Source organism: Rousettus aegyptiacus, unplaced genomic scaffold (assembly GCF_014176215.1).
Source record: "Rousettus aegyptiacus isolate mRouAeg1 unplaced genomic scaffold, mRouAeg1.p scaffold_m13_p_9, whole genome shotgun sequence".
Taxonomy (NCBI): Eukaryota; Metazoa; Chordata; class Mammalia; order Chiroptera; family Pteropodidae; genus Rousettus; species Rousettus aegyptiacus.
Window position 1 is genome coordinate 106,127,266 of NW_023416312.1, and position 26,606 is coordinate 106,153,871.

General features: G+C 37.4%; 1 protein-coding gene across 4 annotated transcripts in view; it reads right to left on the reverse strand.

The window, feature by feature from the left end:
* Positions 1 to 24,591: 24,591 nt before the first annotated feature.
* NEXMIF (neurite extension and migration factor) overlaps positions 24,592 to 26,606 on the reverse strand; it is an 89,206-nt gene continuing 87,191 nt past the window's right edge. For all 4 annotated transcript variants that reach the window (XM_016130741.2, XM_016130742.2, XM_016130743.2 and 1 more), the window contains exon 4: positions 24,592 to 26,197. In XM_016130741.2, coding sequence (XP_015986227.2) covers positions 26,104 to 26,197 — 94 coding nt within the window. In that variant the 3' untranslated portion in view covers positions 24,592 to 26,103. The remainder of the gene's footprint in view (positions 26,198 to 26,606) is intronic.

A 26,606-nucleotide genomic window follows, 5' to 3' on the forward strand; every position in this document is an offset into this window, starting at 1 on the left:
GTAGGTAATTCAAATAAGGAGAAAATATTTGGCCGATAAGCATATGATAATATGTTCAACTTCATTAGTGATCAGAAATGAAAATAAAACCAGTGATTTTTCTTTTTAGTCCCTTGGAATGTCAAAGATTAAAAATTTGATAATATCAAGGGTTGATGAAGAGCCTATAAAATGGACACACTTGTACGCTACTAGTACAAGTTAATATAACATTTTTAGGCAATTTGGCACTGCATATCAAAAGTCTCAATGTATCCATATTGTTCGACCAAGGAGTCCACCTACAGAAATGTATCTTAAGGAAAAGAAGTGCACAAATTTGCAAAGATGTCTATAACGAATGTACGAAGACGTTAATCACTGAAATTCTGAAAAATCAGAAAAATAACTGACAATAATTAAATACTTTACAGTACATCTACATAATAGACTCCTACATAGCCATTAAAACTGAGTAGCTTGATCTAAATATGTTCGGGTATATTGCTAATTGAAAAAGCTATTTAGAAAATGACATGTATGATTCTATTTTTATATTAAAAGATGTATAAATGTGCATAGAAAAAAGTCAAGATGAATATATGCAAATAAAATGTGAAGACATTATTAGTTATTTTAACTTTCTTTACTCCTGCATTGTCTTGAATATGTTACATGTGCATGGATTACTTGGTGTCAGGAGGAAGGGTCGTTTTCATTTTTAAAGAAAACTGTCTGACTTTGACAAAGAGACTCTATCCATTTATTCCCTCGATGCTTCAATCAAGTAAACCCTTCCTTCCTTCTTTCCTTCCTTCCTTCTATTCTTCCTTCCTCGCTTCCTTCTTCCCTCCCTCCATCCCTTTATTTATTTCCTTTCTTTTTTTTTCTTTTATATCTTCTTTCATGCTCATTTATAATCAAGGAGCTGCTTACTTCCAATATCTAGGAAATGACGTCCCAAAACAATTTATCCCATGAAGCATTCAATGCCACCTAGAACCCAAGGAAGCAACCACTGAATAGTTCTCACTCAGTTTTCTTTCGGCCTGATTGCATTTGTCTCCCATGCACTTTTCACACCTGCGGAACATTCAAATGACTTTTATGCCTTCCTGGTTAAATGTCCTTTTACCAGGGAAAATGTCAAAGAAATTCCTAATTGTCCTTCTGTTCATTTATTCAGCAAAATGTATTGATCATCCCCTATGTGCTGGTTACTGGGAATAGATCAGTAGACCACGGATGAGAAGACCCTGCTGGTGTGGCAAGACAGATGTGGAACAAGTTCTTATAAAGGTGACACATGGGTACAATCGGACAGGTATATAAAAAGAACATTAAACCTAGAGGAGCTGCCATTTTTAGCTGAGACCTGAGCCTAAGGAAAAACGACGGCTAAGGAGGGAGGGCAGAGGCGGGAGGGGCCCTGGGAGAGGGAATGACCCGTGCGAATTCCCAGGGGTGAGAACCGGAGCTTGGGGAACTGAAAGGACAGCTCGTTTCCTCCAGGAGACCCTTCCGCTTTATTTCCTTCACAGTACTTAGCGCACTGGAATTTATCTTGTCCGTGTGTTTATGTCGCTTATTGACGGTCGTGTTTCCAGTCTGTCGCTCTTCCGCTGGCTTGCCCAGTGTGAAGTCCCGCGGGAACTGGGGCTTTGTCCCACCCCTTCACCACCGTATTTTCTGGGCCTAAAACGTGGAATAGACAGACAGTCAACATTTTCTGAATCAACGAATTAGCTTGTAGTCACATTGGCATTTTGGATCTTATCCTAAGAACCACGGGAACTTTTTGAAGCGTTTAAAAAAGACATTATTTAAAAATGACTTGATGAAAGTTTTTTTAAAAGATCTTTCTGGCCACTATGTGTCGGAGACTGCATTTTCTTCATAGCACATATACTTATACTTACTAAGACTCCAAAGTCCTTTATCTTTAAGAAATTCGATTGGCTTTGTTTCAAAAACTAACACCCATTAAAAAACTAACACCCATTAAATATCTATTTAGTTTAGATATCGCCTCTAATGTCTAAGGAGGTTTTTTAATCTTTTGAATAAGTATCATCACTGGCCAAATCAGTTTAAAGGGAAAACAAATGACTCCCTCTTAGCTCCTTCCATTTTGCCTCAGTTCACTCCTTCAGGAGTTCAGAATAACACTCGAGATACGAATAAATGAGAAATGTTTTCTTCAGTCCGCCCTGAGGAAGGGGATAGTGGGATGGGGAGAGTCAAGGGAAAGGAAGTCTTAAGTCATTCATTCAACAGCATTTACTGTGCGCTGTGGCGCTGCGTTAGGCCTCAGGGCTGCAGGTGTGAAAGATGTAGCGTTTGTCCCCAAGGAAGTTCACAGTCCAGAAAAGGAGAGGCGCCCTGGGAGGAAGCCGTTTCCAATCCGGGTGTTAGATTCGTGGAAGCCGAAGCTGACATGTCGGTTCCACTGTAGGGGCCCAGGCAACACTTTCAAGGAAATCACCCACAAATCTGTGTTCATTGAATGTCAGACATCTTAAAAATAAGTGTCAGTTTAGAGAGCGAAGCACATGAGGTGTAAGAGTAAAACCCTTCTTTTCCTCACCATCTGTAGAAGGTATTTTTACCAAAAGCTTTAAAAAAGGCATCTTGGATATTGACCGTAGGCTGGTAGAAAAGATTATAATTACTTTCATTCTTAGCAGCACAATGCCATGTTTACATTAGCATCGTTATTGAAAACGTAATTGCTCTAGGACTCAGTTAATCGCCTCTTTGAAAACGGTATATAGTGATGTGTATTGTTCATCCCACAAATGCTCTGTAAGTTAATTAAGTGGGATTGTTCTCTGGTAAATTAAACCCTAGAAATAGGAAGTATTATTGCAAATATTCAGATGTACAATATGTACTGATAAAATACGTTCTTATGCCCGGTTAATTACATTACTGATAAGGGAACTCGGTAGATCAACTCTCGTGCCTTTTTCCCGCTGTTACAGCAACAGCGAGAGAGCTTTCTCTTTCTGTTCTGTGCTTCCCAGGAATAAAAAAATGGCCAGCCTAATGAAGCCATGTCGCACACCTTACGTATCCAAACACAAAGGTTTTAGATGCTGTGGTTTAGAAAGTGCAGGGCGGTTTGCCGACTCATGCCAAAGCAACCAGAAAGCAATCTTCCCGTGACAACTTAAGTGTAATATAGTGGGGAGAGGATAGAAGGGGTGGATTTGGAGAAGAATTACCCATGCTATATCTCAAATTCGTAATTTTATTTTAACAGATTGGTAGTCATTTAATTATTTAAACTATAAAGAATCAAACATTTCAAATAGACTAGGTCGACTAGGCACTGTGTCTGGCATCAAACAAATTTATAATAAGTTTCTCTTTGGAGACAGAATGACTCTATGCCTGCTTTTTTATCTCCATCCCCAGTCGCCATAAAAGCCTCAAGCCAAACTGGTCCCACATCCACGTAAACTTTCCCCTCTGTAGGGGTCACCTATAAACCCACTTCCATCTCTACCTGCACTCGACACTTTCCACTGAGCGCTCTGCGACCGTGTACTCAGTGCTAACACACTTCCCTGCTTCCTCAGTCTTTCAGTACCAAGGTCTCTCCTCAACTTCTAAAAGACCTCCCCGACTGCAAGACTCACTGAGGAAGGAACCCCAAGTTCAGACATTTTCTTTCCTGCAAAGCATACATATCTCAAACCCAGAAGAGATGGGAGGGGCGCCCAAGTAAAGCGCAGAGTCCCAGGCCTCACGCTAGGATTTGGGTTCAGCTGTTTTAAGGTAAGAGCTCAAAAATCCTCATTTTAAATAAACTCTTCAGAAGGTATAGATGAAGGTTATCTGCAGAAAAGTGTTGGAAAGAGGGACTTCAGTTAGAACAAGGAGAGTTACCCTGTAACATGTCCGCGCTCTGTGCCAAGAACATTATGCGCATTATCTCATTTAACACTTGCCAAAAAACTTCAAATATATGAGCATTTGACACTTGAGCAAAATGAAGCTCAAAGCAGCAAAACCAAGACTTGCATGAGAGCACACAACTAGTAATTAGTGGGGAGAAGTTTGTACTCAAAGTGCGTGCTGCATCTAACAAAACCAGGGCTCAAGTAAATAATACATTAGAATAAGATTTTCTTAGGGATGACTGAAAAGACAGAAAACCTGGCTCTGGTGGAAACTGTCCTCCTTGGAAGTTCTGTGTATCTTACAGGACCACAGTACTTGAGTGGGCATGGCCTTTTCAAATATAAGTTCTCTCTCCCTCTCTTTTGCTACCTGCCTTCCTCTTTCTCTCTCTTCATTGAAGAAATCTGCTAAAGTCACTTATTTCTTGGGCGTGACAAAAGCACTTGGAAATACCTAGAAATGGATGTAGTCTCTGACTTCAGGAAAGCCTGGGCAGTGCTCACCTACTTCCAAGCACTCAACTAGGAGAAAAAGACGATCAATCTGCCATAACTCTATGTTTCAAGGAGAACTAGAATGCTGTTTAAAAATATGACTTACTACCTATATACAGAAGTAGATAATAAAAGAAATATTTATCACGCACTAAAATGTCCCAGGCTCTGTACTAATGCTAAGCAGTCCTCTTTTTTAAGGCTCACAATAAGCCTGTGACATAGGTATGATTATACTCATATGAAAGGTGAGAAAATTAAAGTTTAAATAAATTCTATCAAGCAATACAGCTAGTAACTGAGAAAAAGAACTACAAGTATGTTATTAAAGAGACACACACATGATTCGGCAGACACAGTGGAAGAGAGTATTTTTATTTTGAGATGCTTTTGTTTTCTCCGTGGAGCACTGGGCCATCAGATGTGTCCATTTCTCAAATACAAAGTTCCCACCCCCCTCAGAGTTTGAGCATTGAGCAGAGAGAAGGAAATAGCTCATTCTCCTTTTCATTCTCCGTCATGGTTTCTCAGCTGCTACCGTATTGGAAGGCGCACTTGCATGTTTGGCAGAAGGATTCCTGCCTGAATCTGCCTGATTATAGGTGCCGACAAACCCTCATTCTTGACAGAGGTAAGCTGATTTCCTGAAGTACAAAAAGTAAGAAACCTTCACTTTTCTGATTCTAGATGCCGGAGTCTTGGGTTACTGTTTCATCTTTTGGGGGAAAAAAATCTACAAAAAGATGCAGAGAAACACAAACATTATTATAGCAAGAAAGACACATTTCCTACTTTCTTCTTTGACTCAGAATTTTATTCAGCAAGAAGCCTAAAGTCACAAATAGAACATAAGATAGGCAACAGTGTAGCTGGACTGGTCGCTTTCCATTAAGGTTGAAATCTTGCAGTTTGACTGACTGTTGCATAAATGAAGTAAAAGCCAACACGAGACGCAGTGAGGAATCTAAGAGACACCAGTGTAGTTGGTATTAGCTCTGACACGGAATTCCTCCTCCAACTAGACTGCCAAGCATGTGCATCAGGAATCACACTGCCAGCATTTAGCTAACTTTAGTTATTCGTAACCCTATTTAAAAATTTTGTTATATCCACTTGCTGTAAGTGATTTTTCCCTTTAAATGGACTCATCTCTTAAAATGTAAATATATGTATTGAAAAGGATATTTGCCATCACTATTGTAAACAGAAAACCAATATTGCTTGCCATAAGTGAAGGATAATCATAAAAATCAATATGTAATTAGTAAAATACAGATCATACATCTGCATGTCACCTAAGATCATGCCGACTACACATTGTTTGCTGATTGGTCTTCCTGGCCCTGAACCCAGCGCTGTCCAGGTATGACTGCATTATGTTCTTTCCTTCCCTTCCAAATTTAGCCAGTTCTATAGTTTTTCCCCTTAGGGTTCAAGCCTCCTTGATGGCCTATTCCAAACTGATAATTAGTTCAAAGTGAATAAGCTAATTTCCAGCATAGGAGAAAGGGCTGAAAGAAATTCTCTCCAGATAATACATATATATTTCAGCTCTTGCCTTTTTGAGAGAATTGTACTCTGTTTTCTTGAAATTAGTGATCTCTAAACCTCCAAAATCACTGGTAAATCTGATTCAGTAGGACTGAAGTGGGGTCCAGACATTTGCATTTAAAAACAAAAACAAACCACCCTAAGTAATTTGAACGTGCAACCTGTTTGGGAACTTTGATATGGTTATCAAAGGTCTTTTAGGGGAGTCATAGCAGATTTCTAGGAAGGATATTTTCAGGTAGGAGTGCTTAATGGCATTTGTCAAATCATACTGTAGGCAGTTACTACAGGAAAGGTTCATTCTGTAGGCTTAAATACCTAAAGAAAAATTTAATTGGGAGCAAACAAGGTATCTTATTATTTTATGACAATTTCAAAGAAGTAGTGCTAAATACAAAAATGGATAGCTTGTGTATAGGGAGAAACAGGAAGCCCAAATCATGCACAACTATTCCAATAAAGAGGGAATATCTGATAAAAACGGCATTTCAAATCAATTGAACCATATATTACTTTTAAATCAGTGATGTTGAGACAATTAGTTAACTTTGAACAAAAAAAGTACAAAAATAATATCCATACCGATAAAAAAAACCATTTTATATGTATAAAAGTGAAGCTCCTGCAATTGGTGAAAGTGTATATTGGCCCAACCTTTTTGAAGCAAAATTAGGCATTATATCCTAAAAGCCTTAAAAATGTGCATGCCCTTTTACTTAGCAATTCTACATTTAGGAATTTATGTTGAGGAAATAAATACATAAGTGCACAAAAGAAAATATATAAGATTGGTCATTGAAACATTGTTAATAGTAATGCAAAACTAGAAACAATGCAAATATTCAGGAATATATTATTGCTTGTATAACTTATGGCACACTAGTGCAGTGAAATGTATTTCAGAAGTGAAATATGATTATGTCTGCCAATATTTATTAATATGGAAAGATATTTATGATATGTTCTAATATGAAAATGCAGGTTACCAAATGTCATATGCTCCTTTTTAAATATGTATGATAATATATACAAAAAAGTCTGGATGGATAGTCACAAAAATATTAATAGTATTTATCTCTGGATGGTGGATTAAAGCTAATTTTCATTTTCTTTTTTATAGTTTTTGACATTTTCTGAAAAAGTTTAAAAGCATGAATTGTATTTAAAATAATGAAAAGCAATAAAGATATTTTTGTTTTTGATTATATCCTTTAGCTTAACAGTACCAGTTCTAGGAATTTTCCCTAAAGAATCGGAGATGTGCACATGTACAAAAATAACATTCAAACATTGTTTATTGTGAATTGTTTATAATAGCAAAAAATTAAAATACCCTCTCTTTAACAATTAGAGTACTTCGGGTTTGTTTTTAAACGTTTTTTAAAAACCATGTAGACTATTTTTAAGTGTACAGTTCAGTAGTGTTAAGTATATTCACACCGTTGTGAATTAGAGTATCTGTTAATAAATTATGGCATACTTTATGATAGAATATGAAACCACCATTAAATGGTTTATTTTAGTGTAATGACATGGAAAATGTTTATGACATATTGTCAAGTGAGAAAAATCAGTTTATGAGATGATATGCATAACGCAGAAGGTCCTGGGGTGCAGCCCCAGGTGGAGCCACGGACCATACCGCCCGGCAGCATGTGGAGTGTGTGGGAGGGGACGCCCCACCTTCAGAGATCCAGATCTTAAGGGGAAATGGCAACATCCAAAGGTCAGGGGTGGAAATGGGGGGGATTAAAGAAGGGGGAAAAAGATGATTTTGTTTGAAAGACGTATTTTATAAGCAAAGGAAAAGCAAGTCTGTAAGGATGTATATTTAATGTTCATATATCTATTTCTGAGTACCAGCATTACAGGTGGTTTTTCTTCACAGTTTTTACAAGAGATGTGCATTACTTTTGTACTCAGAAGAAAAAGAAAGTAAATGTTGCAGAAGAAAAATAGGTTATTATCTCTAATCAATTTTTTGTTCATCTTTCTGTGCATCGCAAATTGTCCATTAGACTGGAACTATCATGTGGGCAGAGATTAGGTGTTTTTTAAATTTCCTCAGGTACTTTTTATTCAATAAACGTTGACTACCTGCATCCATGCGTGTGCATACAAATAAGCCTGTGTACCTATATGGGCATGCATATCTAAATATGCCAACCTGTTTCTCATCAGTAATGAGAAAAAAACTGACAGGGAGGTTTTTGAAAAGTTCAATATAAGTGTACTGGCCTTTCGCTGTATGTCGGGATAGGAAAGTACCTGCCAAGGCTAAGAGTACAAAGTGAGCATTAAAGATTCGGGGGTCGTACCAGTCAAGTTTGTTAATTTTAGTGCATGCAATTATTTTCTTGTACTATCTCTGTTTGGGTGATATTAGGTCTAGTTCAAATCTTCTAAGGTTGTACTAATTAGACTGCCCAGGCACTCTACTGGAAATATTTAAATAAAAAGCCACATTCCACTGAGACTGGTAAAGGACTCCTCATGAACTAAAGAGACCTAAGCTTCTCTTGCATTCATCTCTAGCACCCACATCCTCTAATCTCTGTAATTGTGACTCTTGCCACTCCTGCCATGGTTTCCTAGCTGCAACTCCCAAGTGACCTGGAGTATGAGATGCCAGTGGTCATCGGCATAAGGTTTGAAGTGGCACGATCCATACTACAGGTGCAATTATACCTGGAACCAAAGGAATGTGAAGGCAATCTTGCTGTGTGATTAGTCACTCCATCTATCACCAGGATTGAGTTCACCAAACTAGCTGACTTAGTAGGTATTTCATCTTTTAATATACCTAAACTACAACATAGCACAGCTTTGGCTGGCCGACCTTAAAAGTGCTCAGAACACTTTCATCAGCCCACAGTTGGGCCATTGTCTTAAGTTTCATCTCAAGAGTCACTGCCTTCCTCTTCTCACCTGAAGCAGAAGACACAAATGGATGCTTTTTAGACATGATGGGATACAAAAACACAAAACACAATACTGGCGCCCCAAATGCTGGCACCACGCTATGCTGTAGAGTATTAGTTGTTTGCCCTTGTGATCGTGTGGCTCGATGGTGCTGCAGCTCGATGCTGCTGCCCAGTGTCAGGAGACAGTATCATACTACATATCACGAGCTTGGGAAAAGATCGAAATCGAAATTTTGAATTTTTACTGGATACATATTGCTTTTTCACCATTGCAAAATAAAAAAATCATAAGTTGAGTCATCATAAGTCAGGGACTGTATTATATTGATTGACTTTCATATTTAAAACCAGTTTGCACTCTTGGGCTAAGTTCCTCTTGGTTGTGGTATATAATCCTTTTAATATATTGCTGGATTCAGGTTGCTAATTACTTCTTGGGCATTTTTGTATCTATGTTCACAAGAGATAGTCAGATCAGTTAATTTTGTCTGGAGTCACTTGGTTCCAGCCTGAAGAAGTGTCATATATATATATATATATATATATATATATATATATATATATATATATTTAAGACATATATATTTAAGACATATATATTTAAGACATATATATTTAAGACATATATATTTAAGACATATATATATATATATATATATAGCTTATATGGGAATGTCTTTAATTTGCCTTTATTCTAATAAGATAGCTTTGCTGGGTGTATGATTATTGGTCAACAGAGTTTTTTCTTCCAGCACTTTGAGTGTATTACCCTTCTGCTCTCCATGGTTTCTGATTAGAAGTCAACTGTTAATCTTACTGGGGTTCACTGTGTGTGATGAGTCATTTTTCTCTTGCTGCTGCTGCTTTCAAAATTTTCTCTTTGTCTTTATATATATATATATGTGTGTATATATATATATATATATATATATATAAAGACATGCATATGTGTGTGTGTGTGTGTGTGCGTATTTTTTTTTACAATAGAAAAGAAAAGCTTAGCAGGGAAAGTCCACTTCCGGATGTGGAAGCGGGCCTGAGCAAGAGAAGCGTGGCTCAGAAAACCTTTCTTTGTCTTTCAATATTTTTACTACGATGTGTCTTGGGTGGATCTTTGCATTTATCCTACCCGCTGTTCTTTGAGTTTCTTATATTTGTAGATTAAAGTTTTCCATCAAATCTCAGAAATATTCAGCCATGATTTATTTCCATATTTTTTCTGCTTCTTTCTCCCTCCTCTGCTTCCAGTTCTCCCTTTACGCATATGTTGGTACACTTAATATTGTTCACAGTTCTTCATCTTTTTCTCTTTATTCTTAAGGATGTATAATCTCTATTGATCTATCTTCAAATTCACTAGTTCTTTCTCCTGTCAGTTCAAATATATTCTTTCAAATCTACTAGAGCAACTCTAGTGAATTTTTCATTTTTATTATTATACATTTCAGCTCCAGCATTTTAGCTTTTAAACAAATAATTTACATCTTTTTATTCATGTTCTTTTAATTGAGACGTTGTCATCGTACCTTCCTTTAATTCATTAAGCAAGGCCTTCTCGCTGGCGGTTTTAGTTTCTGCTGTTTTTCCTGTATGTGTCACATTTCCCTGTTTTTTTTTTAATTATTATATTCACATATATATACATATATATGTTAGATATATATGTATATATATGTGTGTGTTAGATAATATATCGTAGCACCCCTAGACACTGATCCTCCCTCTGAGTTTATTATTGTTGTTTGCTTGCTTATTTGTTTAGTGATATAGATGGACTATTTTAGTGAAGTCTATTTCCCCTGCAATGTGTTGACCCTAATGTCTTGCCTTAGAAGGCACAGCTTTGGCATGCATGTAGTCACTCTGAGATGACAATGGTTTTATCAGAGTTCTTTTTGTGTCTTTCCCTGATCTCTTTGTTAAGCTGTCTTCCTCTCTTGGTAACACACAGAGCTATTTAGGCACCACTAATTTCTGGCTAATTGCCCTACTGTTTTCAACAGTGCCCTGTGGCATAAATTTCGACTTAGTCTGATCCAATTAAACTTGGTCCTCTTTGCAGAGGCAATTTTTGAAGCCATTCTTTGAATTTTGTTCCGATTCCAGGAGGGCTTTTATTGGCTGTCTCTTCCCCTCAACCTTTCTAGTAAATTGGCTTGTAGTTAGTTTAGCTTGTTGTTCTCAGAAAGCTACCAGCCTCTTTTTAATTGTTTACCACCAAATCTGCAGCGTTTGAAGAGCACCCTTTGGCTTGAATTTCTCTCTGTTTAATATTCTAGAAAACTGTAAGACTATTTTTTCAGAGTGGTCATATCATTTTACATTCCCATCATCAGTGCAGGAGAGATGCCAAGGCGATGCATCCTCACCAGCATTTGACATTATTAGTATTTTTTATTTTAGTCATTCTAGTAGGTGTGTACTGGTTTTATTTGCATTTCCCTGATAACTAATGATAATGAAAATTTTTGTATGTGCTTTTTTCTTATTTGTATAATTTTTGTGATCTTAATTTGCATTTTAATAATAGCTATGCGATGTTGAACATTTTTTAGGTGTTCATTTGCCAATTGTATGTCTTCCTTGGTGAAACACCTATTCAAGTCTTGCTCATTTAAAAAAAATGGGATGTTTTCTTACTATTGAGTTTACAAAGTTCTTTGTATATTCTATTTTGGATATGTTATTTGCAAATATTTTCTCTCAATTGATTTTTGGCAAAAGTACGCAGGCAATTCAACAGAGAACTGATAGTGTTTTCAATAAGTAGTACTGGAACAATTCTGGGGAAAAAAGCAAATCATGACCTCTACCTCACACCATACACATACAAAGATAAAATGTGCAGCAATATAAGTTAGTTATATTCTCCTCCCAGTTTATTCCTTTTTATCGCTATATATTATTCCATTGGCTGGATATACCACAGTGTACTTATTTCACGGTATGTAAATAATACTCTCATAAAGTTTTTTAAAAAGGCATAAATACTGATACATGTAACAACCTGGATGAATCTCAAAAGCTTTATGCTGAGTTAAAGAAGCCACACATAAAACATTGTATACTGTAGGATTCCACTTCCCGAAATTCTAGAAAAGATAAAACTAACCAACAGTGGAAAAAAAACAGATCAGTGGCTTCCTGGAGCTGGGATTCAGGGAAGAAGATTGACTACCATGGGGTGTGAAGCAATGTTCTGAGTAATAGGAATATCATATATCTTGATTGGGGTGGCACTTACATGGGTGTATATATTTCTCAATGCCCATTGAACCGTAGACATAAAATTAAAAATTTAAGTTTATTTTAAAAGTAGGCTGGAGGTCCTATGTCACAGGCCCCCATGAAAACCAGAGAGCCCATCTTGCCTTCAATGCTGAGAACTAGGGCTGCTTCATCTCTACTTGGTAAAAGACAAAAGCTCAGTTGCAGATTTTTAAGGCCATCCCAGATACTCTGTCTTCTAAAGGTGCAATATAGGCTAACTCATTCGTTACCCATGATAACATGGTCCCCCAAATTTAGATTGAGCATTGTTTATTCTGATAACAGCTAAAGTTGCAGTTTGCCCCATGCATAGAAAAAAAAACAATAATAAACACAATTTTGTACTCCTGGATGTCAAAGTTTTTTTTTTTTTTAATATGACCCAGTCTTGCTCTGTTATGGGAAGATGTTATTATTTCTGTTTTACACCCTTACATTATTAGGGCCCTATACCTTACCAGTATCTGGGATAGTTCATCAAACTTTTAAGGATCATGTTTTGTTTTAAAAGCATACAGGATGATTAAAAATAACTTTCCTAACCCAGCCACCTGTAGAAAGGGCAATCAAGACCGAATGATACTGAGATAGAATCCAATAACTAGCTTTGTTTTTTAGAGAGTGTTTACTCTTTGAGTAGCAACTGATTGTTTTAGAAGGAATAAAAAGCAATTTAGGGATATGATGAGCTAAAAATGTGAATTAAACATGCAAATAGTATATTATTTACCATTTATTATGATGGACATCATTCTTCATAATAAAATTTCAATATCAGTCATTCTCCCCTGAGGGTTATAATTTTGATTTCTAAGACCACACTGTAAAGGGGTATCTTTCTCTGTCCTTTGTCTCCAATCCCTTAAATTTATGGAGTTTTCTTTCTTTCTTCTCTTTCTTTTGAGCTTTTCTTGATTATCAAAGTGGTAAGTACACGTTAGAAAAAACTTGAGAAGTACAGAAAAGTATATATAAAGAAAAAAAATCGCCCTTCAGCAAGGGGCCACAAGGAACAGTAGACATGGTTAGAAAAGGCAACAGTATTTAGACATTTGTCGTAGTAGTCCCGCTAGTCCCTTAATCCTTACCGAGGTCCTCCTCTTCCCCTTCATTGTCCATCCCACATATTGAAAATATTTTAATTTTCATTTCTCTTTTACTCTTGTTTTCTAGCCAATCTAATCTACTCCTTCTTATGGGAAGGCGCCTCGCATTTATAACAGGTAGCTCTTCAAGCGAAGTTCCTGGCCTACCAGTCCTCGGGTCTCAATCTCCTGCTCATCTATTACGTCTGTGTCCCCAGCAAGACTCCAAAGGTTTGGTTCTGTGCCACAGTGGCTGTTGTTAGGACTATAAAAGCTGCCTTTTATAGGTTTATCCCTTGTTCTCACACATGGCTTAACGAGGAAAGCACCCTCAACAAATCCCCGAACCGAAGCTGTCATTGATGCTTCCGAAGGCTGTGTTACTCAGTGAGTAACATTATGCCTTCTTTCCCAAAGCCTTGCCTTCCCTTGGGCTTTTAATTTCTAGGTCTTGTGTAACCTGTCATACAACATTCTTTCAGCTGTCTTCCTCCCCCTATGCCCTGCAATCGTGGCGTAGCCCTTGAGTTCCATTTCCTTCTGTTTCCCCCCACCCCCATTTATTTCTTAAGGTTCTATGTCTTCTCTACCACGTCTAAGGCTAACACTATTTGCTAAATAATGGTGTCTTTTTAAAATTCCTTTTCCTCTTCATTTTGTGGTCTTGACATTTGTTTTCCTAACATACTTGTTCAGGTTTTGCCTTATGGGATCCCTCCCATAGTGAGAGCTAGACAGAAAAGAAGTTTGGGCTGTACAGAAAACACTCACTGTTAAATAAAACCTCCTTACCAATCTTCACACACCTGCATAGGGGAATTTCTTCCTGGAGCTATCTTTCCATCATTATTTAACCCAGACCAGACCCGTATATATTAAAATCCTACAGTACTGATTTTATCTTTTCTCCCCTTCCCTTAGAGACCTAACTGCCTAAGTGCCATGGGTACTTCCCCAATGACAAGCACTGTGCCAACTGAAATTCACTAAATAATGCCTGAAGTACCCTACACTCTGTGTGCAGTTTTCAGAGGGCACCTCAATAGTTTTCTGAATCTGAGCTACCTTGCGGGATGAAATTGGGTAATGGGAGGTCATTTCAATTTACTCTCATAAGTTTTCATTTTCTGTTCAATCTCTGATCTGAGTTATCTTCCTTAATCTAATAAGAGAAAATATACCCTCTTCTTTCTTAGACCATATCAAAAAGCTTTTAAGCATGGGGACATCTTTGGGGGTACATACTTCTTTTCTTTTTCATGCAGGCCAAATTTGACCTCTAAGATTTAAGCCTTCTCGACTTTCATTTCCTGACAATCCCCTGGTTTGCCTTCTGGCATTTCTAAAACTAAAATGGTCTCCTGGGCTGTGTTTCTCTGTTCATTTAAAACACGCTGTAGTTGCTCTGCTTGCTGCCAAGGTCCTTAAGCTGTTGCTGTGCCAACCGGATTCTCAAGGCCAAGGCATTAATGCCACAGTCTTTTTTTAGCATGTTGTTTTTTTGTTCTGTTTTTTTTTTTCCTCTGGATTTGTGGTCATTTATTTCATTGGGGTTTTTTTTCCATGCCAACTCAGTCCTGGAAGCTGCCATATTCTTCATGTAATTAGGGCACAAACAGTTCTTGATCTGGTTTTGAATAAAGTCTATCACCCTTTGGGTCTTTGAAATCCACAACCAGGGATAATCAGAAGAACTTGTGGTAGGGGAAAGTGGACCTTAGAAACATGGCACACAAGCCACACACATCTCTAGGTGAGTTACATTACCTTACCCTATTACAATGAATGTAATTCAGAATAAGGTAAGAAGCAACATAATATGGGCAGCTAATACCACTTATTAACATTTAAAGCCCTAATTCTCACCCACCAAAGCTCAGTCTGTAGCCATGACAGAGGAACAGAATGGAAAAAATGGGAAACAAACGTTGGTATCCCAAATCATGCCATTGTTTTAGAGAGAAGGGCTGTGTATACAAAAAGACATAGAAGATTTGTTCATAATAGTCAAACACTGGAAACAACCCAGATGTTCATCAACAGAGAAGCGGATAAACACTGTGTGGTGTTTTGTTTGTTTGTTTGTTTGTTTGTTTTTTACATAAGATACTGTTCAACAACAAAAATTAGTTTAAGCATTTCTGGCAAGAATATTTCAAAGGTGCTGTTGTATACTTTATGTTGCTTCACATCAGGAGGCACATTATAATATCAGCTTTCCTAATAATAGTAGTAAGAAGTTGGAACACTTAGTTAAGATGTCTCCATTGATAAAAAAATATAGTCTCCCTTTGTAACTGGTAAGTTGTCAGCAGGATGATACCTTGAGACTTTATGTATATCTTTTTCTCTAAAATTTCATCCAATGATTTTAGCAACCATTGACGATTCTTATCTAAATCAATTATTACATTGGGGTTACAAAATAATGATTTTCTGATTGTATCATGCTTCTGCATTTATTAGCTGACATTCTTCTGTAAAGAAAAACTTTTCCTTAATTTTTTTTTCTGGATGGAATATGTTAATGATATTACTCTTAAGGACTTAGAAATGTATAATGGTGACACCATGCTATTCATAGTGTTCCAAACCATTTAAAAATAAATATGTTTTTATGGAGATCTTTCTGTATAAGTACTGTCTGATTATTTTTAATGGCTATGTAGTGCTCTACAGTATGACCATATGAAAATTTATTGTTTCCAATCTTTTGCCATTGTTAACAGTGACGACATAAATATCTGATACATATCTCTTGTGAACACATTGGAATTGATCTTTAGGACAGGTTCCAGGATATTTCACTTAAAATTTTGTTAGATATTAACAAACTGAACACCATAAAGATTATGCTTTTGATGGCAATACACAAGTGTGCCGATTTCTCTATACTCAGACAATAGTTTTTCGTTATTTTTTAAAATCTCTGCAAATCTAAAAGGAAAAAAATCTGCTTGATAGTTTTTAATTATATTTATTATGAAAACCATTCATATATAGTTTACTCTGAGTGCTAGCTCATGTGTTTTCTATTAAAAATTTTGCTCATTTCCCTAACTAAATACATATTACAAAAATTAGTTCTTTGTTGTATGCGTTACAAACTTTCCCCATGTCTCATTTGCCTTTTGATTTTATTTATAGTATTTTCCCATGTAGAGAAAACATGATTTTATATAGTAGAATTCATCAATATTTTCTCTTTTCTTTTATAGCTTCATTATTTTGCATATTTTATAAGTTTTTGTTGAAATGTATAGAAAGGTGCACATTATCACATACATTATAAGTGTGATTCACTGGAGGACTTCTGGTCAAGATGATGGAGTAGGTAAATTCTGTACTCACTTCCTCCCACAATCACATCAGAATAACAGCTAAATTATAGAACAACTATCATTAAGAACCACCCAGACAGAAGTCCTATGACTAAGGACACCAGCTGAGGCTGGTAGGAGGGGTGGAGACGTGAAACAAGCACCCCCCCACCTGCGTGTGCCCACGAGCATCAGGAGGGCTATTTTGGCTGTGTAGGTGGCCACCCCCAAGAGCAAGGGGTCCCCGGCCTGGGGCATCTGAGCCGGAAAGCGCAGCCCCTGCATCTGGCTGTTACAACCAGCCCTTACTCTGACCCTCGGTGGAGACGGAGGGTGGCAGAAACTCGAGGGGCCACTTAAAGGGCCCGTGCACACCTCACACAAGGGGCGCACCTGCAGCACCCAGCTCAGGTAACCAGGGAGACTGGGCCACTGGGCCCCATATGACACCTACCACATAAGGCCACCCTGCCAAGACTACCTAGCAGATCTACTTCATACATAAAAACAAACACAAATAGGCAGCCAAAATGGGGAGACAAAGAAATATATAGTCAATAATATTGTAATAACTGTATGGTTCCAGGTTGGTACTAGACTAATTGGGGGTGGGGTCACTTCTTAAGTTATATAAATGCCTAACCACTATACTGTACACCTGAAACTAATATAAGATTGAATGTCAACTCTAATTGAAAATTTAAAGTCTAATTATATGCATTATATCATTTTATTCTCCCCCAGATCCTGTGATATAGGCACCGTAATTATTCCCACTTTATTGATGGAGAAATTGAGGTAAGTCTCATTGTTAGCAAGAGGTGAAGCTTGGATTCAATCCCAGGCAGTCTACTTCATACTCCATGCTCTTAAATGCTAAGCTATCTAGCCCAACTGCCTCATTTTCCAGATGGTAAAATTGAAGCCCAGAAGGGAAAACTTATCCAAACTCTTCCAATCAATTTAGTGGCAAAGCCAGGAATAGAACCCAGGCATCTTAATTAATAATTTGTAACTTTTAACTATCTCACTCTGCCACTGATAGTTCATTAACTCTAATAATAGAACTGTTATTATTATATGCAACTGACTCTTTAAATTTTATCTTTAAAATGGTGTTTTTCTCCAAACAAATATCAAAGTCTCTTTGATCCAGGAGTTTCCTACTTTTCTTAGTTTTGTAGCCTAATAAAAAGACAAATACTTTGGGATAGGGAGCTGGAGTGAGTTCTAAGCAGTCAGAATAAAGACTAGTAGGAAAACACTTGCACACATCTGTTAAACAACAGCAAGTGGCAAGTGTTACCTGACTACCCGCTTGGTGCCAAGACTTCACAAGCGTCACTTTCAGTCCATAAGTCAGTGGGAGTGATAGTCTTGTTACACTTTTAGGGGGGCGGCAGGGACTCCGGGATACAGAGATAATAATTTGTCCCAAATCACACAGCTAGTAAGTGGTGGATCTAGGCTCACTATCATCTGATTCCAAAACGGGGAATGGTGGAAGGAGAGGTATTGGTTACTGAAGGTGCATTTTGTGACATTAGTTCCTCCATGACAATGGATCCCTCTATCCATTTTTTCTTCTCAGGTGCCTAAGGACTGGCAAATCATTAGTTACTTTCCAAGTGATTATTCAATTTAAACCAACCAGTGGGTATTTTTTCTATTTAAATTATTAAATTGTACCTTTCTGCTTCATCTGTGGGCTCCAACATCTAGTTTACTACTTGACAGAATCAAATAGCCATTTGAAGACTCTTAGTTGTGTGATTCTGAGGAAATTTACTTCACTTCAGTGTGTCCCAATTTTCTTAAACGTAAAATAGGGAATATGCCTCCCTTGGAGGGTTGTTGTGAGAAATGATAATGCATGTAATGTCCTAGCACATAATAGACAATAAATAAATACTTATTATCTTGGGTCAGTAGAAAGGAGATCGACTAAGAATCTCCACTGTGATGTGGGGAAGATGTTTTGAAGAATTCATGCCCTTAATATAGAAGTTCCTAATTTGGGGAATCCTCCGAAATTCGATGAAAATTTCTGAGTATGTTCACTTTTTTCTGGGGTGAAGGCCCATTGATTTTATTAGATTCTTAAACTGGTATGTGGGCTGAGAAGTTTAATAACCACAACTTTAATTACTTCAGATAGAATACTGTATTAAAAGTGTCATAATCACTCCCCCACCTAGACTAACACTCTCAAAAGCTCAACTCCAAGACACATCAAATGTCTCTAGATAAAGGACCTGCCATCTTCCCCCTAAGTGCTGATACTATCCCAACTTTGACCAAGGGAGAAAAAAAAATGGATGTGAAACCACTGGGAAAAGAATGAGACTACTCACTCACTCAAAACCTACCATTAATTTAGTTTATGAATCTTTCTTTAAAGCCATATTCACCAGAATATACCTCTGAATCCTGCACAGGGAAAAGACTATACATTTATAATCTCCATCACATAGTAAACTCATAGAAATTGGATACATAAAGCTTCAGAACATTAGAGGAGTCCAATCCTGGGGCGGGGGGGGGGGGTTCCTTTAACTGCTCTGCCGCTCAGTCTCTTCACCCCTGAAACTGAAAACTTTTACTCTAACATAATGGGTTGAGAGCTTATTTTCAGTTCATGGTGAAGAGAAAAAGACAATGTCGTGCATCTTTAATAAAGGATTGTCTGATTATCTTTTGGTGTTAAAATAATCTTCTGTGAATTGATAACAGTTTTATTTTTAAATGTCTTTACTTAGCAAAATAAAAAGTTGGCGACTCTACAGAGACTCTCCTCTCCATTTCTTTTCCCCTATTTAAAAATTTTCAGGTGTGACATCCAAGTCTGGAAATCACTGAATTAGGACAATGTTGCAAGAGTCCAGGTGAAGAAGTAGCATGAAAACTTCAGCTAAAGCAGTGCCAATGGAGATGGATAAACAGTAGAATTGAGAGTGGCCAACTGGATGTGAAGATGGAAGAGAAAATAGTTGCTAGTAAATATTGCTCTCTGACATGGATAAATGGCGGCACCATTCACAGAGCTAGAGCACACTGAGAAGGTAAAAAGATTATGAATTGATAATAAATAAATAAGTTTAAGGAACTTGCAGAATGTCTAAGCAGAGATAGGCAGCTTATAACTGAAAATATAGGCTAGGAACTCAGGAGAGATTTGTAGGAATACAGGTGGTAGTTGAAGTGGTGGAAGTAAATTAGATCATCCAGTGAGAACAGGGGGCCACTCTCTCATACACACCTTTACATTTGAGTGATAATATTTGAAAGTAAGGAAATGGTTATTAGCTTTGTATGCATCATAATGACCTTCCTGTGGTCTGGATACTTGGAAGCAAAGTTGACTTTTTCTAGACATAGCCAATGTTAAAATACTGAACACAGTGGAAATAGTTTGGTAAACTCCTGATTAAAGGAAACAGTCCATGGATAAGTAAAATGACATAAGAACAGTGGGGAATTATGAAAAATCTGACATTTTTGGGGGGTACCAGGCAAATTACCATTTATTACTTTCAATAAATAGCTTTAATACTGTGAGAGGACCGCATCTCTGAAGAATCTACCTGGACCACAAGACAAGGATATCTTTTGTTCAAAGATCTTTGAAAACTGGACATACTAGAAAATGATGCCTCAGTTAGAGGGGCAGAAAAATCCCCTACACAAAACTCTAGCCCAGTGCTTCTCAAACTTTATCAGCACATACATCGACTAGGAATCTTGTTAAAATTCAGATTCTGATTTAGGAGAAATGGTTTAAGGCCCAGAGGTCATCATTCCTAACAAGCTCCCAGATGATGATAATGCTACTAGTCCATGGCAACTTGACATTGATCAGTGGACTTTTCAAAAAGGGTACCAAATTTTTGTAATTCTTTTCTTTTTTCCTATGTTATACTTGTGTTAACATGTAATTTTACATTTTAAATTGAATACGTTAGGGCTCTTATTTTGCATATCTTTTTTCCTTTACACTTAATTCATTTTTATTGTGTTTTATGATAGTATCAGTCTGTGGCGGATTCGAGAAAAAAATGGTTCCTCACCACAGATGGTTTGAGAAACACTGCTCTAGACAACAAAGAGCTCTTTATTTGGGACATATAATTTAATTAGAAATGGTTTGATTTCTGTTACACATGATTCTAAAGCAGTATTTTAAACTTTTCTTTTTATTTATTCCATAAACAATAACAAAACTCAGCTAGGTAACATTATGACAGGTTCACCATACACTCAGTCACAAATATTTAAAACTTTTGCAACAAGAACAACAAAACCAGAGGTGTTACAAGAATAATTTACAAGAAAATCTATAAAACAGCAAGAAGCTCACAAATGTTCATTTTCTTTTGCACAAGATCACTACACTCTTTCACAACATGTTTTGTGTTACAAAATTCCCAACAAAAGTGTATTTTTTTCTTTGTATTGTGGTTTCTAAAACCAGAAACTTTGAAGTAAATATCCTTTTATTAGCACCTAGTGGTGCAGAAAAGGAAAACTCTCACATACAGACACTTCACAGCACTTTTCTAAGAAAAATATACACTTACAAAATATGTTACAAATTGGCACACTTAAAAATATACAAGATTTTGTAGGCGTCTTAAGAGTGATCCTTAAGCTTTATACTTCAATTGACTCTACAGATTATTTATAAAACTTAACTCTAAAAGAAAAAAGGCAAATAATTTCCTAACATTTTAAAGTTGGAGTGTCATATATGAAACAGAAACTTAGGTTACATTCATAAAAAGGGCCTCTAATGCTTTTATTTTAAATTTTCTTAAATATTTAAGGGGCTTAGGAGAGGAGAAAATGGGAATAATAATTTTCTTTAGCACCATAAGTCAGCAATTTACTAAAGAGGTGCATTCAGTTTTACGGAAATTAAATTAAGGACTAGTACATTCAAAACTCTGCAGGCAGCAAACTCTTGTCAGTGCTACAGGTACCCCCGTAGAGCATCTTAAGCTTTCTACCCTCCTCACTGGGAGTTAAAAACAAAAGGCCTCTTCTGGTTTTCATTCTAAGTCTTGTCTTTTGTGCTGTAAAACTAGGCATCTCTCAAAGAGGCAAATTAAAGTCTCCTTTCTCCTTTTTGAAGGGAATGTCTTTCTAAGACTCAGAAACCAGTGAGCCTGTTAGATGGACATATATCCTTCCTACCTCAGGTTGAGGAGTGTTTCTTTAGTATCTACTCACCGAATACTGATTTTAAAGGTTTCATTTATACCTTCAACTTTGTACTAAGCCTCTCTCTTTTACATTGTCCCTCTCTAATGTTTTACCTCTTAGTTATGATTCTGAAACCAAGAGTATATCTCAAGTATCATGTAGTTAGCTGTAATGGGAGCTCTGAGTAAAAAATGTGCCTTAAAGGATAGCCTGAGTACTGCCATCGAAATAATGCCATACTGGCTGAGGACCCTCGAGCAGATGACAGACAGTGTTTCTCAAGTTTAAACAGCCCAGCTAATTTTTCTTCTCTTTTATTCAGGAACTTGAGAAACCTTCACAAAATCCCTGGCCTACATTGTGTTGACAAGATCTCTTTGTGTTACTAAAATGTTTGATTTTGGTACTAAATCTAAACATAATGATTTGCTTAGTGAATTTTGTGATTAGAAAACAAATCTCATATTAGTTTTACTTCATAAAAAAAGACATATTCCTAAAGTGATGGGCAGTCATTTTTAAAAATCCTACATGAAAACAAAACTCCTTAAGTTAGATAATTTTTCAAAAATACAGGAGAAAACAAACCTTCCTAGTTCTAGCACTAGTTGGAACTAGCGACTGCTCTGTTCTCTTCAGCGTAGAAACTTAGCTCTCTGTCTGAGCACTCTTGGAAGTTTCGTGAGAGCATCTGTAAATTGAAGATGTGGCAGATTTGCATCAGACTGGTTCAGCTTGGTAAGAGCAAGCTTGGTTAAGAGGTCCTTGGATATGGTTTTTCTCCTTTAGGCAGTAAATGCTGATTACAACCCACTAAAATGGAAATTCACTAAAACCGTGGAACCTCACACAACAGAATATAGGACGCCAGCCAGAGTCGTTTACACCTTGTGACGCATCCTTTACGCTTCTCTGTTACACACAGATTTACCCCCTCCCCCTGCCACACACACAGATGCAAGCCAGCAAGGAAAAAGTTCAGAGAAGACGAAGGCTGTCACGAAAGCCCACCTAGCACCAAGGACTCAGGGACATGGCTAAAGAAGTAAGGGTCAGTGTAGTGCAGGAGGTATGGAAACATTTCGGGAAAGGTAAGGCCTTGACACGTAGTTGCACAGAATGACAAGAAGGCAGGAGAGAAAGCAGATTGGAAGCGGCACACGTGAGGGAGCCGTGGTCAAGGTCACTGTTTCAACACTCCGCTCCACATAGCGCGGGGGAGAACAGAGGTCAGATCTAGTCGCACAGACTTTCAAGGCAAAGGAGTTTCCGACTTTCCTCAGTCACGTGATCTACTTCTGTGTGCGCGCACGTTTGAAAGTGGATTCGAAAGTGGCCACGGCGATTGAAGCCGATTTAGAGTGAGAACATTCCTCTCTGAACTTCCACAAGAAAACAGCTAAGGGCCTTATATTCTGGCACTGTGGGGAGGTGGAATGTGAGATCATAAAAGAAGAAAATGTGAAGAGCAAGCACTGAGATGAAGTGAGAAGAACAAGGGAGACTACCATTTCCAGGAAAGGAAAGATTAAATGAAATTCTTCTAGGGAGGCGTTAATAGGAAGCAGCTGCTCAGAGAGCAGAGGTTTGTAGGTAGTGGGAATCAGGAATTTTAGACCAAGGGAAATGTCACATATCTGACTACAGATATCAGTGTTAGGGCGAAACGCTATTTTTGTATCATTGGTCCTCACTCCACTAAGGCAGCTGGTTGAATGAGGGATCTCCCCAAAGTCAGGCCTACTATGCTGTGACACAAAGAAAAAGAATTGTGAGAACAGAGACAGGACCAACAAAGCCTGAAAACTGAAGAGCTCAGAACATCACGTACTGAGGGGGATGTTAAGTATGATGAAGAGAATAAGCATCTTCTGCCTTATCCTATTGCTCATCTCTCAAACTCCGTTTCTCTTTATATTTTAATACAAAATGATTGCTCATTTATATGTTAAAAACACGTAACGTACTGTAGGCCAATGAAAAGGGTGCTTTAAAATGGCAATTCTCTTTGGAAAAAGGGGTGAACCATTCCCTAGAATTGGCCCCAAATGAGCTCCACGGAGGAACTAAAAGAGTATCTGTTCCAAAAGATTAATGACAGCAAGCTCTGACAAGGAAATTGTTTCCAACAGTTCCAGGCTGCCCTTCTACTCTACCCCACCCCCTTCTCCAAAGCTGAAGTGATACTGACAAAGACTGGGACAACCGATCCCGTATCTACTTTTTATAAAACACTTCATATTCATGGAAAATTTCCTTTGTTTCTTCTTTAATTACCAGCAGGTGACATTGAAGTCTGGAGTCTTGGGGATCCCAGTATAGGCAGAGTTGGTGATTCCAAACCAAAATTCAGCTGCAAATCATAACAAACAAAAAAACAGAGACCAGTTCCTAGGAGCCAGCCGCAGAATTTAGTACAAACAGCTAGCTAGCAGAGTGGAGAAAAAGAAGAGAGCGTTCCAGTTTGATTATTTTCCCTTTTGGGTGGCAGCTGTAGAGCAGGAGACGTGTATCACCTGGTGCCTTTCCAGTGATTTTCCAGGACTCATCACACAGGGAGCATCAAAGCCTAGGAACAGGTCTGAAGCAGCTTCCCAAAGTGCTCCTCACATGCGCACAGTCACACCGTCAAGAACACAGGCTTGTTCTTTTTACTACCTAGCTGTAAGTAGCGGAGCAGGCTGGCTACCTTCCGTTTCTCTCTGACTACTCTCAAATGTTGCTTGTCTGTTTGTGAATATATTTAGGTGGCAATAACTAGGTAGGTTCATATTTTGCTTAAATTTTTCCTTTTGAAACATCTTCCCTTTTTTAAAACCCACTTTCCCCACCCACTTATTCTCCACCCTCCCTCCCACAGCCTATATATTCACAAGTTAATAGGTTAGTAACAATATTAGTAAGAATAGTAAGATTAACAACAACAACAACCAACAACATTAATAATATTAATCCCCTATATCTGTATAGCACTTTACGATCTACAAAGCGCTTTCGCATCCATTATCTCATCTGTGCCATAATGCATCAGTCAGCAGACACATAGGCCTTCAACTGTGCAAGGAAAATAGACCAAATGGTAGAAGTCAAGTGGTAAACAAAGAGGAAGAAAAAGCTAGTAGTGAGGGATGTCGGAGCTGTGAAATTTAAAAGAGGGGGGTGGGACTGAATAAAAGTATGACTTCAGAAATTTACATAAAAATCGAAATATAAATTTAGTGTGTGGCATCGAGTACTAGTCATCCTCAGACTAAGTATAAATGGCCCGAATTAGTTGTTACCACAAATTGTTCAGCTTATCTGATACATGTACATAACTCACAGGAGTCGAACTGAGATGCCTTAACATTTTCTTGAAATTACATTAGCATTGCAAGATTCGACACGTGAAGAACACTAAAGGCGTGATATGAATGCACTTGACAAAACCGGAACAAAACATTTAGGAAACTACTTAAATAAAAGCAATCTTTGTACTTCATCTATCAGTAGTGTTGATTTTATAGCTATTTTATAATTTATCCCAGACTATTATAAAATATATAAAACTGAGATATAAAGTATCAGCAATATAACTTTGCACTTTAAATAATTCTCAGCTACAGATTTTGCTTTTAGAAAACAAACTTTAAAGCAGCTGTTTTGTCTCTTTGTAAAAGGTTCTGTAAATGTATATACTTGGGTCCTTGATGGACTAAGCTGTTGTGACTTCCAGACTTTTCCAACACGTTAACCTTTAGACAATGGAACAAACAAACCTTTATTGTGCGATGTTTAATTCTTCATGTTTCCACACAGGACAGTAGAGTTTAAAATTTTAAATTATGTATGCACACACACACACACGCGCGCACACACACACGTATATATATATGTTTAGAAAATCATTAAAGAGCTTTAAACTGGGGTGAATCTGTGAGATGAAGTAAGGAAATTTGGCACGTCTCAAACCGTATCCTTTAAGTTTTGGTAAATTGTGTAGCACAACATGTTTTTCCACTGTGATCTATAGGTGCTATCCACATAAGTGGGGTTGTCAATAGCGAGAATCACTGGAATGTTTCTAGTAAATCAACAGGGACAAGCTCCCCAAATACTCACAACCAAATGTTGATATAGAAGTAAAAATATATACAATAGAGTCACTTGTTTGTAGTTTGGCACAATGTTTTCCTTTTTTTCCCCCTTGGGTAAATACCGCATAAACTACGTGTGCAACTGTGTGACTTTTAAAGTCTTTTACATAGAACATCAGATTAAAGTTTGCTTCCAAAGACTTATTCCCACACTTTAAAATTCATTTCTTTAAGCACTTACATGTCAACATACATACCACAAGGCATAGTTTGAAAGATATAAAATACAAACATCAAATGTCTTTCTGGAAAATGCGAGCCTCTTCTTCAAACACAGGTAAAACCCCAAATGCTGTTTCTGCTTTTAGGTGATTGTAGTCGGAACCCCTGCAGAAAAACCAAACAATTTACGCCATCTTAGTTAGCTTTAGTGCATGTCCCACAAAGGGATCATACGATTGAAACGTGTTTACATCATACTAGATGCCATATGATGCAGAGAGAGATACAAATAAGCAGGGGCACTAGAAAGCACTCCTAATTGCTGCGCAATGAGATCCTGTTGCCCAAATTATGCTCTTTTTCATTAAATGATCTTGGCTTTTTGTCTGTATAACTTTTTAATTCCATTGAACATTTGTCTTTTTTGCAAAGCCCTTCCCTTCCCAAAATCATTCAAGAGCATGTTTTATTTAGTTCTGTTTTCTCAGTCAGTAAAAACCAATGCCGAATAGCAGAAAAAGTAGCCTCGTTGCAGCTTATCCCTAGTCAAGCCACAACCAAAGTGCCCAATCTT